Raw genomic sequence first — 19,338 nt, 5'->3', positions numbered from 1 at the left:
AAAATGTGCAATCCACTATAATTTCAATGTTTTAGAAATAGCTTTTGTTTGAGAGCTCTCTGGGTGAAGAATCTAGTTTTCTATTCTGTATGTTTAAAGTAGTATTGAAAGTCATTACATATGGTTTTTTTCAGCTGTGACAACCTGGCCACCATATACCATGCCTCCAGTGCTCAGGGCCCAGTTCTGAAAGAGGAAAAGTAAGACCCTGCCTCTCCTACCTGTGTCTGCCTGTGCTTACATTATAACCAGTGGAAAAGACTAGAATAGTCATATGAATTTGTACAATTAACTTTAAATACTAAGGAGGAAAAGAAAAAAGCTTGGGGATATCGCCCAGTGGTAGAGTACCTGGCTAGATTTGATCCCCAACTAAAATTTTCCCCCGTTTACATCCAATTGTGGTTTTGAAGAAAATATTTGCAAATCATGTTTCACAGAGGAACTTATTAGCGAATTTATGGAGACAATAGATAACTGTCAAAAATTTAAAAAGATGAAGGCCAACTAATGAAGACACTTCAAAAGGGAAATTATTTTTAAAGGAGAAAAGACAACATTAGGGAAATTTGGTTTTAGATTAAAAAAATTTAAAGGGAATCTAAAAACACATTTCAAATCAAGTACATTATTGGAGTTGCTATCTCGATAAGATGGAATTGAAGGGAAGAGACAGTGATCTGAGTGACGGTGAGAAAACAAGCAGGCCAGGATTTAGGCTTTGGCCCCGAGTATGGGAGCCACAGCCCAGTACAGCCAGTCCCCACAACTAATAAGATGGAGGTTAGGGTTTAGAGATTAAACAGGAGCAGGCTCTGGAAGGAACGTGGAAGCTCCTTGGGTTCCTTGCTTCAGGGCCGCTCTGCACACAAAGAGCCATAAGGTAACTTGTCTATCAATGAATGGCTGCTGCTGGCGGAGAGTGTGACAATGATATTGGAGAAGGTGACAGTGATATCAGACAGCAGGCAGATGTCAAAGTTCATTCACACTTGAGCTACTTGGTTCAGGCCCTCCCCAAAAGAACAAGGACAAAACTGGCATAGACCAGTGTGAATGAAGAATAAAACCAGGTCTTAAAGAGTCAAAGACTTATTGACATGAGGAACAAAACCAACTAACCCATTTTTCATCCATATTGGCCAGTGGAAAAATTTAAAGTATAAGCAAAGAACTATTAGCAGTCAAAAGAACCAGACAGCATGAAGATACAGAATTTAATCATTACTGGATAAAATAAATGAACCTACAGAGAAATGGAAATTATTGAAATAAAAAAGGCATGAAAGTAAAAAAGCTAAATGGAAATACTAGAAAAGTAGAGATCACATAGAAAAAAGTGAATGTAATGAACAATGAATAGAAATCATGCAACCTGGACATTTTCATGAAAGATTATAAAAGAATAAGCAAAGCCTAAGACTTGTGGAACAATTTTAACTAGTTCAACATGTATGTAAAATAAGCCATGAATAGAGTCTTTTACTCCCATTTCCTGTGTAGGGAACAGGAAATGTTTCTCCCTTGTTTATTCTGTTACACTAAAATAAATCCGTTCTGAAGTTTAAGACCTTTGAGTAGCAAAGGCAATGATGAGCACCTACCTTGAAGATTTAATAGAAAATTAACCAAATAGGGGACAATAAAAACCAACCATGAACTCATAGTGAAGATTCCCCACAAACCTCAAAGTAAAGTATTTTTCAAACCATAAAGGGAAAGTTGGCACACTGTATGGAGAGCAGCAAAATAAATGAAGCTTTGATCATAAAAACAGATCTGGAAGACAAATATGTCCTATCAGTGGATTTAAGATATATTCTGGCTTTTTTTCTTCTTCACAATAGGCTGAGAACTGTTAGCTCAAGACACTACAAAACAAATTTTGACACAGCTCATTGGTTGCAATGTAACATAAGCAAAAAAACTTTTTTTAGTCATTTAGTGCCTACCTGCTACACATACTTGTGTAAGTAAGACTGGCTGTGAGAATGTATGCTGCTCTCAGGAACTCCAGAGGCAGAAGCCCTTAATGCTGCTGCTGAGAACATCCCCTAAACAGGTATGCCCTCCACCTTCATCCTAAATAAAGCTAGTGTGTGCTACTGTCATTATGTAGTCATGGGGAGGAGGATACATGAGAAGGAAGGGTCAGTCATAATACTCAATGTATATATGTGAAATAACACTAGGAATATTGAGAGGATGGATGGAGTTGGGAGACATGAGGATGATAAAAGGGATACCATTAAGATGCACTATATTCATACGTACTTTTAAACTGACAGGCTTAATTGAAACCCTCTGTACAGCTACTACAATTGGTTTTGAAATTGTTTTTAAATATCTTACAATGATTAAGAGGAAAAAATAGCAATCCTACTAGGAACAGTGGCTCATATCTATGTGGAGACTGAATCACAGTTTTAGGCCCATTTTGGCAAAATTTAGACCCCACTTTAACCAATAAAAAGCTAGCTGTAATCATTCATATCTGTCACTAAAGCAATGTGGGAAGCATAAATAACATTTCATTCCAGGTCAATTCAGGTGAAGAGCAAGGTTCTTTTAAAAAAATTGTAAGAAGCAAAAATTGACTGGCGTAGAAAGGCATGGCTCAAGTGGTATAAGGCTCTTAGCTCAAACCTCATCACTACCAAAAAACCAAATTCTAATCCAGTGACCATATCCTTCAAACACAAAGGTACAATAGTATTTTCAATAATTGAAAGGATTTTCTGCTAATACTTCCTTAAGGGGAAAAAAAGCTAAAGGAGGTTATTTACACTGAAGTAAATGTTAAATACAAAGCCAGATTTAAAAGTATGAACATTGGAAATGTGAGTAATTTACCTTTCTGTTGTCTTTTGAAGACAACACTATTTCACAGAGATTAAGAGGGAAAGTAACTATGCAATGCCCACGGTAAAAGTGCCTTAAGGTATATCAGTCATCAGAGTAAGCCAGCAACACATCAGGCTCTCGCACACCACATACCAGAACCATGACAGGGTCATGCAAGGGTCCATCAGTGTGCAGCGTCTCCATGCCGTCCTGGATGCTGTAATCCCACTCCACACCAAGATCTATGAAAGTCCGTGACTTCGCTTCCTCCCCTTTTCCATTTAAAATGTAGTGACCTGTAGCCTGGTTTTTAATAGCTAAAGGAAGAAAAATGAGGAACCGGCATACATGTTATCATATTACAATGTTTAAAGATTCATAGCCAGTCTATCCCCCTTCTACAAATCAATGGCTACTTAGTATTATCAAGCTATCAAAATGAGTGTTAGTTTTGACACTATTCCCCTTTTCTTTATTAGGCATGGGGAAAAAAATCCCCCAGAGCACTCCTATGAGTCAAAAATGATGGCGAGATAAGTAAACAGGCAGATATAATGTTTGCAAATTTTCCCATTTGAAAACATTGTCAAAGAGATTAATATGTTCAAACAAGTTCATCTCATATAGTTCATCTAAAAGCTGGGGAGATTTTGCACAGAATAGATATTACTTCAAGAATTAATATTATTAGGACAGCATAAACCAGAAGAGCTTCTCTATAGTATATCTCCATATAGTATATCTCCATATAGTATATCTCCATAAGCTTGGTCAAAATGTGTTACCCAAAATAGCTGAACTATTTTCAGGTTAATAAGTTTTCTGAAAAAAATTCCAAAGCCACATTACTTTACGCAGCACTGTTAAAGCTGATAGACTATATATTATCAAATATGCTTCTCTAGTAAGTTAAAAATTGATAAAACATTTTAAACTACTAATATGTATTCCTCTTAAACTTTTCATCTGTTTTATTGAGAATCTAAACTGTAGCATGAAAATAAGAAATTCTGGACAAAAATCTATGGCTGAATATATCTAGAACAGAATTTAAAACAACCAGCTCCTTCAGACACCATAAAACAATTCATTTTTTTTTACATAACACATAATAAAAAGTGATTCACTGCCAAGCACAATGGTTCTTGCATGTCAAACTAACTACTTGGAACATGGGAATGAGAGCACTGTGGTTTAATAATACAGCCCAAAGAAAAAGTGACACTCTTATTTCAACAAATAGCTGGATGTGTTGGCATGAACTTGTCATTCCAGCTCTTTGGCTGGACCATGTTCCTAGACTAGCCCTGAAAATCAGACCTCACCTGAAAATCTAGCTTTAAAAAAGCAGCGGAATTATGCACTCAACCTTCATGCTATTAAAGAAAATAAACACCTTGCAAAAAAATCAATGTTAATAAATTCTTTAATAAAAAAATAAATAAAAAAACAACAAAAAATTACAGAATACTAGTGGAATGGTTCAAGTGGGAGAGAACTTGCTTAGCAACTACAAGGCACCAAGTCCAAACCCAAATACTAAAAAAGATTTTCTTGGAGTTGAAAGATGGTGCCTATGGGATAGAAATCTTAGTGCTTTATTTAATAGGTAAAAGCTGTGCTTATACTTCAAACTGACTTTTACGTAATCTCAGAAGAAAGGAAGAGAATATAATAATTTTGGAAAATACAACCACAGAAATAGGTATGCCAGTTAAAAACAATATAGCATTGTTTTCAACTTAACTTGAAATCTAGTGAAAAAGGGGGTGGGGAGAGGAAGGGAACATTACAGCATAGCAACATTTTCAATGTAGATGAATTTTTTGGACATTATTCTTTAATTTAGTACTTGACATGCATATTTACTCTGTATGGGAGGGTAGAAATATAATATGAACTTATATTTCCCCTTAACTAAAATTATGACTCAGATCCAGTGCCTACTTTTGTTTTTTAGATAGTTCTTGTTTTAAAGGAACAATAGTTGGGAGAAATGACCAAAACTCACAAAATATTCAACTAATGCATTTATATATGTGACTCTTGCATATATACGCATCCACATATACATGCACCCACACATATATGCTGTGTTTGCAATTTCTTTGACATTTCAGAGTTTAAGTGCATGTGGAAGCAGTGCCAGCAGACAGAAACTTACCAAGAATGTGAGGAGAAGCCTCCTCTTCTTGGATTAACACATGTCTAGCCCCATGGGGGATGTCAAACATCTTAAGGTAGCCTTTGCATGTGTAAATGTTGGAGAAAGCAAAGAAGGAAACAAAAGCATAATCACGGTTAGTTGAGCACTATGTTCTTATTGCTTCTGCATGCAGAAGAGAGCATCCATAAACTGAAAGAAGCTGTTTCCAATATGAAGTTCAAAACATAAAGAGCCTTTGGAGCAGCCTGCAGGTTGAAAGGATAACACCGATCTAAATATATTATATTTATATATAATATATATATTTGTACAATTACTTAAAGATAATTTAAGAAAGGAAAACAACAACCTTTTTTAAGAGGGGAAAAAAGTGACTCTTGTAACCAACTTACTAGTCATTTATATTACGATGACACATCAGTAGAGTCACTTTGTAAGATTCCAGTTTTCTTAACCACTCTTAATTTTTAGTGAATGTACTTACATGTTGAATGACCTGAGATACTTTATCTTCTTAAAAAAATAGTAACTTATAAGTTGCTAACCTTCCATTTTTGACAACTTTTTATATTAGAAGCCAAAACTGACACAAAACTTTCATTTTGCTCTTTTTTTCTTTTCTGGGGGGATCATGTGGCTTGAACTCAGCCTGGATGCTGTCCCTGAGCTCTTCAGCTCAAGGCTACTACCCCGCCCTTGGGCCCAGCCTCACTTCCGTTTTTCTAGAGGTTAATTGGAGATAAGAATCTCAGGTCCTTTGGTGCCAGGTCTGGCTCTGAACCTTGATCCTCAGATCTCAGCCTCCTAAGTAACTAGGATTACAGGCGTGAGCCACCTCACCTGGTCATTTCATTTTGCTTATTTGTATTAGTAGCTTTGGGTTTTAAAAATTCTATGTCATTCTTATAACAAACCTACTTACTATTATCACAGGTGATAAAAAATATTTAGGTTGTAATATGTACCTATAGGTAGATTTTACTCAGGCTATCCATAGATGTTGCAAAAAGCTAAGTAAGTGGAGTGGTGATTTGAGGCTTTCCCCTTTAGAGAAAGGTTAGGTTCAACAGATGGTACTATTTACCCACATATAAAATGACTAGAAGTAGTATGCATAAGATGCCATAGACAAAGAAACAGCTTGATGCTATTTATGGATGCCCATCTTTCTGCACTTTGCTACAACTTACCCAGTACATTTTTAGCTTCTCTTGTTTCAGCAAGAGAAATATTACGAGCTCCTTTGGGTAAAGTGAAAGCGCCTCTTGTCTTCCCTAAATAGAAGTTCATTAGTTAGTGGAGTTCTCATGTTTATCAAAGTCTTGCTGTTTCATTGACTATCCCATAAGCCATATATGCTGTATTAGATCAGTTATCAAATATATTCTGTAACTTTAGATGAAGGCAAAATGCATTTATAATAGTTAGCTACTGCCAATAAACTGTTAATAGTCAATGAAAGTAAGACTAAGCATGAATGCAGATGATGGAGGTGATTGGAAGTAGAATACTTGCAGATTTCATTTTCCAGCAACTTGAGTTCTTTATGGCACCTCTTGCTTAAATGTTTCCCTGTTGGAAAAGTTTAATTAGTCTATTGAATGACTACAATGACAGTAATGAAAAGTGAATCTGTGTGACAGATGAAGACTTTCTCATGTTCTTGTGACCTTAATATGCAATGTTAGCATCATTTTTTGAAGTATGTGAAAAATATACCTTATCTTACACAGAATACAGAATGATCAGGGCAATTTCCTTATACTAATTTAATTCTGGAAGTAAAACAAATTGTTATACCCCAAATAACAACATGTAATCATACAGCTCTTATTTCACAGTGATATGAAGAAAATGACATTTGATTTTAACAGAATAATAAAGATAAATATGTATATTTACATATAATTCAACTTCCAGATTATTAGTAGTATATTGCAACATTACTGTATTTAAATAAAGCAATCAGCCAAAAAATGCAACGTTTGTATTTAAAAATAATAATAAATAATAAAGCATGGTGATTCATCACAAAGAAATAGAAAGGATATTAATAATTAGAGAAGGAAATGCTTGAGAGAAGCAGAAACACATCTGAGTTATAGTCATCTTTTTCTATCATCCTAAATTTTTTTTGCCAGTCCTGGGACTTGAACTCAGGACCTGAGCACTGTCCTTCGGCATTCCTCAAGGCTAATGCTGTACCACTTAAGCCACTTCTGGCTTTTTTTCTGCATTGTGGTACTGAGGAATACAACCTGGGTCTTTATGCACTCTACCAACTAGGCCATGCTTCGGGCCCTATCATCTTAAAGTTATGAACAAGCAAAGCTGATGTAAATGGTATCAACTTGAGTTAGAGATCTACAGCATGATTAGGCAAAAAAAAAATGACTAAGAGAAGTATTCCATGTGGATGAAAAATAGTATTTTCTTGTATAAAATGAAAAATCACCATCATTAAGATGTATTTAAACTACATTTCTGTGGCATTTTTTTCTCCTGTATTCTGTATAACTGTGATAATGTCTTAGAAGACAATCTTCAAAAGAGAGCACTGCACCAGGAGCAGGGGTCAAGTCTGTAATTCTAGGTAATGGGGAAGTAGTAATTGGAGGATTATAGGTTGAGGCAAACCTATGCTTAAAAGTTTATGAGTCTCCATTGATGACTAACTTCAGTGCCTTGTGTTTATTATCCCAGTGACAAGGGAAGCACGAACAGAAGGATCACAATCCCAGGCTGACCTGGAGAATGAAGAATAACCATCTCAAAAATCACTGCTATAAAAAGGGGCCGGCACAGTGGCTCAAGTGGTAAAGTGCCTAACCCAGCAAGTACAAGGCACTGAGTTCAAAAAGAATGAAACAAGGCCGGGAGTTTGGCCTAGTGGTAGAGTGCTTGCCTAGCATGCACAAAGACCGGGGTTCTAGTCCTCGGTACTACATACATAGAAAAAAACCAGAAGTGATGCTGTGGCTCAAGTGGTAGAGCTCTAGCCTTGAGAAAGCCCAAGCTCAGTCCCTGAGCACTGTCAAAAAAAAAAAAAAAGAATGAAATAGGGGACTAATTTATGCTAAATTCCCCCAAATATGTATCTAAGTATTTAATGATTATGTATTTGTCACAAATGTAAGCAATCCTTAGTAGTAATAAATGCTCACATATCAGTATTTTATAAAGATTCCAATGAGAATTATGAAACTAATATTCTCCATGTCTGTTTTATGAGGGGATAGCATTTGACTTTCAATATGCATCAACATTAACTTCACATGCTTTTTGGTTACATCCCAATTTTCAATATACATCTAACACCAAGTTCATATTCTTTTTTTGCTACATCCCAATTTTAAGATAAATTATGTGATACATAGATCTTAAAATTTATAACATGGATAAAACTTCAAAATAAGAAGTGGAAGTGATTTAAATAAAAATTTAAACTCTTGGTTTATAAATGAGCCACAGATATTAAAAGTAAACATTAATTGCATATGAATGTCACATATTTTCTCACCATAGATGATATGGAGTATGAATTCTATGTTTTATTGTTTGAAAAAGTAATTTAAATAGAAGTAAATCACCAGCTGGCTTTTTATTGTTGATTTTTTTTTGGGGGGGGCAGATGCATGGAGAAGAATCCTGCACTTCTAAAAGATGACTCAAAGTAGAAATCACAGCAGCCTATGAATTCATGAGTGTCTCATCTTACCAAGCTTCCTGGGAATCCTGGTAAATGTCCCCTTCACGGTTCGACAGTGGGAATTATCTCCACCACATACCCCACACTTATCCTCAATCTTGTTTGAACCAATTTCCTTATCACAGCCTACTTTCTGTGAAAAGAAGATATTAAATGCGATTAGGTTTTAATATGCTAAGGAGAAATCAAATTCCCAGAGAATGATGATCTATCTGTTTATAGTCTTGGTCCTAAGTTTCACTATAGTCATGGTTTCTCATACCTTAGTCTTTTGATGAAGTAGTGTGAAATCAAATAATTTGTATTTTAGGTAATAACTGCTCCGGTATTGTATAGTATTTCCCCTAATATAAACTATCTTAATCAAATATTAAGTAAAGCTAGAGCTGATGTTAAGGGGAAAAAATAAAATAGCATGGTCCTTGATTTCATATTTATAAAGATGAATAATCACAGAGTGAGCAATCTTTCAAAGAGTTCTATGGGATGTGGCTTTCATAGGATCCTGAGGGAATGTAGAGTGTAGGAAAACAAGTTCCGGAGTGCAGAGACATTGAGACATAGCCATGGAATTTGTATGCTCATGGAAAGCAGGGTCACAGAACAGTATTTGAACTGGTATTTAAGTCAATGGCAGATCTACACAGCACAGGATGGGAAGGCTAGGAATTCCAGCTACATGCCCTCAGTTTAGCTACCTAAACCATGAACCAAATACATTTCTTTAAAATATATTACATGGGCCGGGAGTTTAACTTGCCTAGCCTGCATGAGGACTCGGGTTCGATTCCTCGGTACCATACACATAGAAAAAAGCCAGAAATGGTGCTGTGGCTCAAGTGGTAGAGCTCTAGTCTTTAGAAAGCCCAAGGACAGTATCCAGGCCTGAGTTCAAGGCCCAGGACCAGAAAAAAAATAAAATATATTATACAGTCAGTTAGTAAAGGTAGCATCATGTTAATTGTGAACACAGAGGAGCAAACATATTATCTTCTTTAACCAACAGATTAAAGGAAACAAAGAAAAAGTTCTCTACAACTTTGGATGTGGAATTGAATGCTTAAAAGCATTAGAAAGATGAGAAGAAAAGAAAAAAGAGAGAACAAGAAAAGAAGAGGAGAGGGAGAGACATCTGATCTTTAAAGTAAAAGACAAAGCACATTTAGCATTGAATTCTTTTTTGTTGTTGTTATTTAAAGATCATCCACTTCAATTATTAGATGGCTACTGGTAAAACAAAAAGTTAAGTCAAATACACTGTTCTCAACTGTTGTTTTCCCAAACCAGATGCTTTCTTTTTTACTTTGAAAAAGGCATTTAATGAGATCAAAAATGTTTACAAAAACTATTTGAATCTGCTTTTACCAGTGAAGAACTATGTACTTTCAAGCAGTTTCTCTCAAATTTATGTGCTGATCTTTCATAGGATATCATTATAATATAACTTAACAAAGAATTGTCAGCCAAAAAATATAAATGTAATCGAAGCTGCGTGCTGGTGGCTCACTCCTGACATGCTCAGGAGACTGAGATATAAGAATCACGCTCCAAGCCAGCCTGGGCAGGAAATAACCATGAAAGTCTCATCTCCAATTAATGAGCAAAAATATGGAAGTGAAAGTCTGGTTGAAAGAGTAGAATGCTAGCCTTCAATTAAAAAGCCAGCCTTGAATGAAAAAGCCACGTATTGGCAAGAAGCCTGGAGTTTAAGCCCTAGTACAGGCACAAAAAAAAAATAAATTTAAAATATGCATATGAATGATGGTAAGCATAGACTGATCAACACTGTGAGAAGGCTAGAAGGAAGCAGTTTGTACTTACTACGCACTCTCCCCGCACACAGATGCTGTAAGGGTCCTTATAGGAGCAACGTGTTCCATCGTGTACCAGCTGTTTCATATATACAACATCTCCAGTCTCTCTGGATTGACAATAAAGATGGCATCTTTTCTTGGCTGCATAAGAGAGAGGATAAAATTAATTACTTTAATAAAACAGAATGTTCAAACAGCACAAGTTTATTTTTAATGCATTAAAATTTCAATATGGGTACTTGAAAGCAAACAGAACTCCGGATAAATAAATAAAAGAAGCACTAACTGAAAAGTATAAGTTTGCCAGTCTACATCTTTGTTTTAATGTGCATGATTAATCTAAATTCTTTGAGTGTACAAAGAGGCCAATAAGTAGTAGAACAGGCATATCTGTTATAAACTAGGACTGTCCTAGTCTCTCCGGTTGTAGATTTTACTACTCTTAAAAAAAACATCTTTGCATATGGCTCAACTGTAATCATAACTACTAGGGAGACTGCTGAGAGCTGAGGAGTAAAAGCCAGCTTAGACTGGTAAATCCACAAGACTCAACTCCATTTAACTACCAAAAGCCAGGAATGGAACTATGACTTAAGTGGTAGAACACCTGTCTTGAGTGAAAAATATAAAGGACAGTGCTGAAGTCAGTGAAAGTCCCACTACTGACTGGCACAAATACCTCAAGGATGTAGAAACAATAGCCATATAATGAATGATTGTTGTCCTTAAGGTACTATGTTATCTCTCATCTCTTTTGCTGTCCCTTGGTTATCTCATATTGTTACAGTATCTCACTTTGTTACCTGATATATCAGATATATTTGTATTTGGTTATTTGAAATTGGATAGGGAAGGGGGGAAAACAAGATGAGGGGTGGGGTGAGGGGGAGGGAAATGGGGACCAAAACATGTGAAAGGGTATCAATGTATATGAATGAATGCACCTTCTATCTGACAAATATCATGTAACCCTTCTATTAATTACAATTAAAAATATATGAAAAAAATTAAAACACCAAAACCCAACTTTAATACAAAAACCAATTTGTTATAATATTCCGAACACCAAAACAATTTCTCTTTGGTCTGACACAATCACATCGCATAGTCTCTGCAATTGATTAAAATAAGTAATTTATTCAGAATGTGGTAAAACTTTAGGACAGATGTACATACCCCTCAACTGAATCCAGTGGCACACTCTAGCATGACAATCATATAACTACATTTTTATTCACCCGTAAGAAATTTCTATTGGAACATACTTGTTCAAGAATTGAAAGACAAGAAATTAAACATTAAAAAATAATTCCCACTATTTTTGCCAGTATTAGGATTCAAACTCAAGGCCTTATACTCCCTTATCTTATTTGTTCACTGTTAGTACTCTACCACTTGAGCCTCACCCTCTAGTTGTGCCTTTTTCTGATTTATTAAAGATGAAGTCTCATGAGCTTTTTGGCCTAGGCTAGCTTTGAAACTGGATCTTCAAGGTCTCAACCTCCTGAGGATTACAGATCTGAACTACAAACATCCAGCTCTGGGTTTATTTTTTAGTACCTAGTGTATAAATCTTTTAGGTTATAAATGGCCTTTTATTATTAAATTATATAAGTAATGGTCTTTTCTGGTTCTTGAAGACACAATGCTAAAAATGATTCTTTTTCTCTCATTATTTCTTATAGTAGAAAGAGTGCACCTCTCTCCCATGTGTTATTTTCCACTGGTGGTTTTACTCCAGGTGGTGATAAAGCTGTCTTCCAGGGACTTTGTCTATCACACAATCTTACTTCTAGAAAAAGGATCAGGATTTAGTCTGATTCTTGGAAAACTGAGAAGGACTTGCTCTTAAAAGCAAGTATTTGTCTTACCAAGTAAGAAATCAGGAATGCCAGGGTTTGGTGTTGGCAAAGCCTAAAGTCTTAGTGACCATCCACCCAGCAGGAACGAGCCTTGGGTACTCACAGTCAGCATGTTCGTGAGGCAGCCAGTGGTGTTTGCTATTCTGGTATTCAAAGTGGGAGTTACGCTGCTGGCACTGCTGGGCCCTGAAGTCCTCAAAGTGTTTCTGGCATTCTTCGGTATTACAAAGCTGGTACTCAAAATTAACACCAGGACAATCCTGACCACCATTGATGGGCCTAAAGAAAAGACAACATTGAAAAAGCCTGTGGCTTTGGCTTGGCAGCTCAGGCTAGCAGACACAGTGCTGGAGGGCAGGGAGCCAGTGTTTCCCAGTTGCCAGCAGAATGAATGAACTCAGACTGTCTAATTCCAGTGCCTTTCCACAGTACCCTTCTTTCCTTACTGTGCAGGAAAAGACCCCCAAATTTAGCTGCAGTCTGCATTTTAACCACAATGTTTTACACAGATGGCAAAGGTATATAAAGAGATTTAAAAGCACAAACATGGATTCAAGAAAACTATTTTCTGCCACATCTAAAATCTCTAGAGGGGACCCAACACAACTCTGACCAAGGCTCTTTTCCTCTGTTTACCCCTAGCTAAAATGAAAATAAAAATACTATCTTCCAAAAAAGAAAGTTACAAGAATTAAATGAGGCATATTTAAGACACTTAGACTCTGATTTATACTGATTCTTTTAGTTTTGGTTGGAGGTTATTACTTCTAATACTATAGGTGCATGGCCTCTAGTATTCTATCATATCTATATATGTATATATATATGTATATATGTATATGTGTGTATATACATACATATATATGTATATTTAAATACTAGAGACTATATTATATAAAGCCTCCAAACAGAGACAGCATCATGCCATGTTAAAGAACATATTAGAAAGACTATCATATGTTTAATAATTAGTTTCTACTTTCTGAAGAGAAATAAGAAATGGCTGAATGAATTTAGGTTAAGTGAATGAATGAATGAATGAATGCCTATTCTCCCACCAAATTCTCTGGTTTACCTATCATCATCTTTTGTTTGCCCTACTTAGAAACAATTGTGCCTACCCAGGGAATGAATGATTCTATGTGGTCAGTGCTCCCACTCCCTGCCCTTGGGGCAGACCTCACAGCCCTCTGTGCCCTGACCCTAAGGGCATAGTAATACCTCCACCATTTTCCCCAAATCTCCCCCTCTTTGTTAAGCAAATCCTCTTTATTGTGGACTACTCTTCATAAGTATCCCAAAGACACTACTTTCTAAATTGTTATGTTTTTGCATTTTACATGTTCTTCATCAAGTAGAATGCCAGTAACAAAGTATTATTTTCTGGTCTTGGCACAGGTAACAAGGAACCCAAAGCTTAGACTCACGTGGGATTATTGCACTGGCGTGTTCTGAAACGAACACCTGTTCCACATGTTCGGGAACAGGAGCCAAATTTGGTCCATGACCCCCAGTTGCCATCTTGCTTTTGCTGATTAGCATTCTTCCACATGCAGTGACCTTTATAGCACCACTTAGGAAAAAGAGAGGAGATAATTAGGAAAATCATGCGTACATCAACCCTGAAGCTGTTAGACAAGAACCATTTACTTGACGCTAGTGTCTTCACTTCTTTCTCCATGTGAAAAGTACATTTAAAATGATCCAAAAGCAATTGGAACATGAAGATGCCTTATCAAAAGGGTAACTTACAGTTACTAAGTATGAAATTGAAATGAGAAAACAATATCATTCAGTCAGTCAGTCAGTCATAATTAAGATCATAATAAATTATTCCCATGCTACTTTAGCCATCATGTCTTATTACCTTCATTCAGTGTCAAATGCTGTACGTTAAAGTGATGACATGAAAAATATTTGTCTCCACTTATGAAATAGTTAATACCGTATATCCAAAGTCATATCCAGCCTTCAAAGCATTTTTCTTACTCTATAAAATTTGAATTCACCATGATTCTAAAAGACAGATCAGATAATGATCTTCACCTCTTCCATGAAATCAGTTAAGATACAAAAACACCCATGAATAGTTTAAGAGCTGTTTAGTCAAGAAGTAATTAAGTGATATCAGATTTATCTTGTTTATGGTAGCCAGAACTCAGCACTCAGCATGTGCTCAAAGGTCCTCTTCTCTTTCCAGCTCTCTTTGGTGTGTGTGACTCTGGGCTTCAATTCAGGGTCTCATGCTCTAGCTGGACCTTTTCACTCCCAGCTGGTAGTCTACCACTTAAGCCAGGCCTCCAATTCTAGCTTTCTTTGTACTCATTAACTGGAGATAATCTCCAAAGATCTGTCTGCCTGGAATAGCTCTCAGCCTTAACCCTCAGATCTCAGCCTCTTTAATTGCTAGGATTATAAGTGTGAGTAATTGGTGTCCAGCTCAGCATGCTTTTTTCATCCTATATACAATAAAAGTATTTCTTAAGACTCTATATTTGTAGATTTCAATATAAGATCTGGATGGCTAAGCTTGGTATCCTATTTAATAAAACAAAAATGAATGATTTGTTTTTATGTAGAAGTTTAACACAATAGCCAGGCTCAGTGGCTCACTCCTGTAATCCTAGGTACTCAGGTGGCTGAGATCTTCAAAGCCAGTCCTGGCTTGAAAGTCCATGAGACTTTTATCTCCAGATAACCACTAGAAAACCAGAAGTGGTGCTGGGACTCAAGGGGTAGGGCAGTAGCCTTAAGCTTAAGAGCTCAGGAACAGTGCCCAGGCCCAAAGTTCAAACCCCACGACTGAAAAAAAAAATAAGCTTAACATTGAACTCTTTTAAAGCAAGAGCATATGTGTATATATAATATAGTTGGCACAGTAAGTCCCTGTAATGACAGGTTTTATTATCATATGTAGTTCTTATCACAAGTATACTTTATACACCTTTGAAACTGACATTTAAAAGAACTAAAAGCTATATTAATTTGGTCCTGTCTACAATTCTACTTATAAACTAGTCAAGGCTCTTCAACTTGAGTTCTTAACATGCCTTTGTTTTGGGATTTTTAGCTCTTACGAGTAGCATACCTTGGCCCTCAGCCAGTTTCTAGGCATTCAGTCCTGACTATACAATTTGAGATTTAAAACCTCTGGGCAACTTTCCCTAAGGAATGAGGCCAAATCTTCTGCATAAATTCACATGACTTTATTTCTGGGCATCTTTCGCAAGCAATAGGATGCTAGCCAGTAAATCAGATCTCCCTAGCTGATCTGCCTCTTCCCAGTCTATCTGTAGTGAGCTCAACCCCTGTACCTACTAATGTGGCTTTATTCTGAAAAAAAAAATGTCTTTGCAAGTATCATTAAATCAAGAATTTCAGGTTGGAGAAATGATCCTGCATTTTCCAAATGGATTCAAAATTCCATTCCTTGTGTTATGACAGAGGCATAGCAGGAATTGACACTTATTTTTATAAAGCTGTTTAATAACAGAGGCAGAGGTCAGAGTGGTGTGAACACAAATTAGGAATGTCGGAAGCCACTAGGAGCTGGATGAGGCAGTGAGTACATTTTCCTCTAGAGCTGGTGTAGGACAGGGCTCTGTCCTCATGGCATTTTAAGCTCCACAAAACAGATTCTGGATTTCTGGCCTTCAAGATTGTGGCAGAATAAATTCTTAGTGATTTTTGCCACCAGGTCTGTGACTATCTGTTACAGTAGCCACAAGAAAGAAGAACTGTCTCAATCTATACTCCCATGAGAGGCCATCAAGCACTGGGGTTCCTTCCCATAATGATAACAGAACAGGAACATCCGCCATTGGTTATATTTTTAAAGAAGACTACACGCCATTGTATAAATATACTCACTTTTCCAGCAGCACATTCAGTCCCGTCAAGTGGGGGTCCCTTTTTAGTCTTACAAAAATATGGATTGTCAGGATGGCTGCACCATAGTTGTTTACATGGGTCAAAGGTTCGGAACTGGAATAAGCAAACAGTTGGTAAATTCTCAGACGGCTGGACATGCACCAAATATATTATCTGTACAGTTTCTCTTATGTCAGGTTTCTTGAAAAACTTCATTCTAACTTAATAGCCAAAGTTGTGCCATGTAAAATAACAAAATCTGCATAAGAATTTCAAGGAGAGAATACTCCTTTCTCAAATGCAATGTGTATTCTTCATCTTGTTTCTCTTTCTGGTGTTAAATGGGCAATATTAGAATTTTAAATGGCTTAATAACTATGTAGGTGTAAGCTAGAGATAAATAATAAAATGTTTATGATTGGTTGACTAAAATCTTTTGCATAAGTTAAGGTAGAAGATAAAGAAAAATACAACAATCTATTTACACAGTCTATGAAGTATTTTCTATCCACAACTCATTCATTTGGTTTATAATATACCTAACATATATTCAATCTTTACTCCAATCTAAGACTAAGATATATAAGCTACAAGTGAAGGCTGTTTTTCCAGTGAAGGGATAGTAACAGAGCCTGATTGGAATCTTGATTTTATTACTCCCCAGTCTTTATGATTTTCCTAAACACTGCATTTACAATACCCACATGTTTGTGAAAGCATACACATACATTTGTGTACAACCCTTGCATATCTGCTTTTTTCTCCCTAAATATCTCATAATCTCTTAGATAGGTAATTTTAACAAGATGAGTACAACTTTATCAGATAGCATAGGGGTTTATAAAATGGGATCCCGACATGATTACAGGATTCCCTCTGTTCATAAATATTTTATGAATAGTGTTCATTTTTAAACCTGAATATATCTGTTCTAACCCCTATCAGCCCATGTAGAAATTGTGTATTTTATGCACTGACTCACAACTTTGTATTTCTCAGATCTAAAACATTAACGCAGATAATTAGGCATTCAGAGTATACATCTTCTAGGCAAACTAAATGTGGTGAGGGATTCCAAACAGCATATCCATTTCTTTTCAACATCAAAAAGTACTTTTTCCCTCTTTAACAATGTTTGCTTCAACATCTTAAAAGCTTCTCTTCCCCTCCTCTACTCTCTTCTTTCTTCCACTTCCCTTCCTTTTCATCCTTGTAGTATCTAAATGTCAACATGGAAATTTAATGAAAACATCTCTATTTGAAATTCAATAAAAATACCACTCTACTGATTATGACAAATGAGGGAAACTATTAGTAGAAACCTTGGGCTCTCCTAGCAGAGATTTACAATAGAACAAAATCTAGAGACGTAAGGCCAAATAGTACGACACTAAATGTAAGGACCTCCAGGATAAGGAAACAAAAGCCATATAATGAATGACTGTTGTTCTTATTGTACTATGTTATCTCTCATCTCTTTTGCCATCCCTTGCTTATCTCATATTGTTACAATATTTCACTTTGTTATCTTAATTGGTTATTTGAAATTGGATAGGGAAGGGGGGAATCAAGATAAGTGGGGGGAGGGTGGGAGGGAAATGAGGACCATGTCATGAGAAAGGGTATCAATGTTTGTGAAGTTATGCACCTTTTATCTGGTGAATATAATCTAACCCTTCTATTAATCAAAATAAAAATCTTTAATAAAAAAATACAACTTCTAGTTACATAGGAGATTGGCTTTAAGGAATTTGTTGAGCATTCACTAGGTTCCTACTCCATGCAAAGTACTTCAATTAGATTATCATATTTAATCCTCTCACCAATCATAGGAGACAAATGCTATCATTATCCACATTTTACACGTGAAGAAACCAAGCCAATGTGATTACACAAGGTGCCCAAAGTCATGCATCTAGTAAGTTGCAACTCTATGATCTGATCTACTCAGTCTGACTATGGACATTCAAGTTTTGGTGTCTAGGTTATGCCATTTGCTTTAGGTACTTTATTATACTAGCAGAACCCTCCCCTAATGTCACAAACACAGGGCCCTCAAAGCACAGAAAACACAGTAATTAAGGCTTGTGAGTCATCTCTGAAGGTCACACAAAACAAGACTACACCATGAAAATCTGGAGCCTAACAGCCTTGGGTTAAGATTCTCTACTTAGTAAAGAGACTGAGCAAATGGTCTAATCTCTATATCTCAGGGTGTTAGTCCATAAAATTATACCAGCTCTCCTTTATCAGTAAAATAGTACACCTGAGACTCGGTCAGCAACCAAGAACAAATCCAAGTAATTGATAGTTATTCTTATACTCGTACCACCGGTTGAGTTCAAAGCTCACCAAAGAGAACTACACAAATACATTTCAACATGCCAACTGTAAACTGATGCTGAGGAACATACCGCAGTACACATTTTGTAACCAACACCAAAATCAAAGCGACATTGGTCGTCCATAGAATAATTTATTCCAGGAAGTTCTGGCAGTTTGGGCCAATCATGTTCAAAAGGATCATCAAGGAGACAATCGTAGGAACTGCGAGAAAGAAAACACAAAATGTAGTCCAAGTGTTCATCTCTAAATCATGTTCTAATGTGAAAGCATTCATATACCCTAAGAGGTTTACCAGATCATAGGGCTAGTTAACAGAAAAAGACATGGTAAGGTTTTCCATTTTAGTTCCATTTATAGGAAAAAAGTTCTTTATCCTTATTTATTCCATAAAAATAAGCCAAGCTCAACTCAGGAACAGCATTAAAGTGTAACCTTGTTTGGGTTACTACGTGAACTTCCATTTCATGTAGCATGGCAGTTCCTAATATCTACAAGACTGGAAACATATGTATACCATGCAGGAGTCACGTGACCACAATTTCCCCCTCCACAACTCATTTGACCATTAGTTAAATACTCCATAAAGGATTTACTAAAGGGAAATCACTTCATAATTAAAAATGCACTTCCATTCTAAGCTTACTTCTTATAGTTACATTAGGGAATCCTGGTGCTAAAATCTCTGACTCATAGGAATGTGTCTATTATCCACAACAAGTTTTTATT

The 19,338-nt window shown here is 36.2% G+C and overlaps 1 protein-coding gene across 2 annotated transcripts in view; it reads right to left on the bottom strand.

Moving 5' to 3' along the window:
• Positions 1 to 19,338, bottom strand: part of Adamts3 (ADAM metallopeptidase with thrombospondin type 1 motif 3) — a 185,778-nt gene that overhangs the window by 11,199 nt on the left and 155,241 nt on the right. For both annotated transcript variants that reach the window (XM_090343448.1, XM_090343449.1), the window contains exons 11-18: positions 18,681 to 18,813; positions 16,267 to 16,380; positions 13,824 to 13,969; positions 12,500 to 12,675; positions 10,542 to 10,675; positions 8,730 to 8,853; positions 5,009 to 5,089; positions 2,998 to 3,161 (exon numbers count right to left, since the gene is read on the bottom strand). In XM_090343448.1, coding sequence (XP_090199574.1) covers positions 2,998 to 3,161; positions 5,009 to 5,089; positions 8,730 to 8,853; positions 10,542 to 10,675; positions 12,500 to 12,675; positions 13,824 to 13,969; positions 16,267 to 16,380; positions 18,681 to 18,813 — 1,072 coding nt within the window. The remainder of the gene's footprint in view (positions 1 to 2,997; positions 3,162 to 5,008; positions 5,090 to 8,729; positions 8,854 to 10,541; positions 10,676 to 12,499; positions 12,676 to 13,823; positions 13,970 to 16,266; positions 16,381 to 18,680; positions 18,814 to 19,338) is intronic.

This window comes from Megascapheus bottae, chromosome 13, assembly GCF_031878675.1.
Source record: "Megascapheus bottae isolate mThoBot1 chromosome 13, mThoBot2.hap1, whole genome shotgun sequence".
NCBI lineage: Eukaryota > Metazoa > Chordata > Mammalia > Rodentia > Geomyidae > Megascapheus > Megascapheus bottae.
This window is presented reverse-complemented; position numbering and strand designations above follow the sequence as displayed.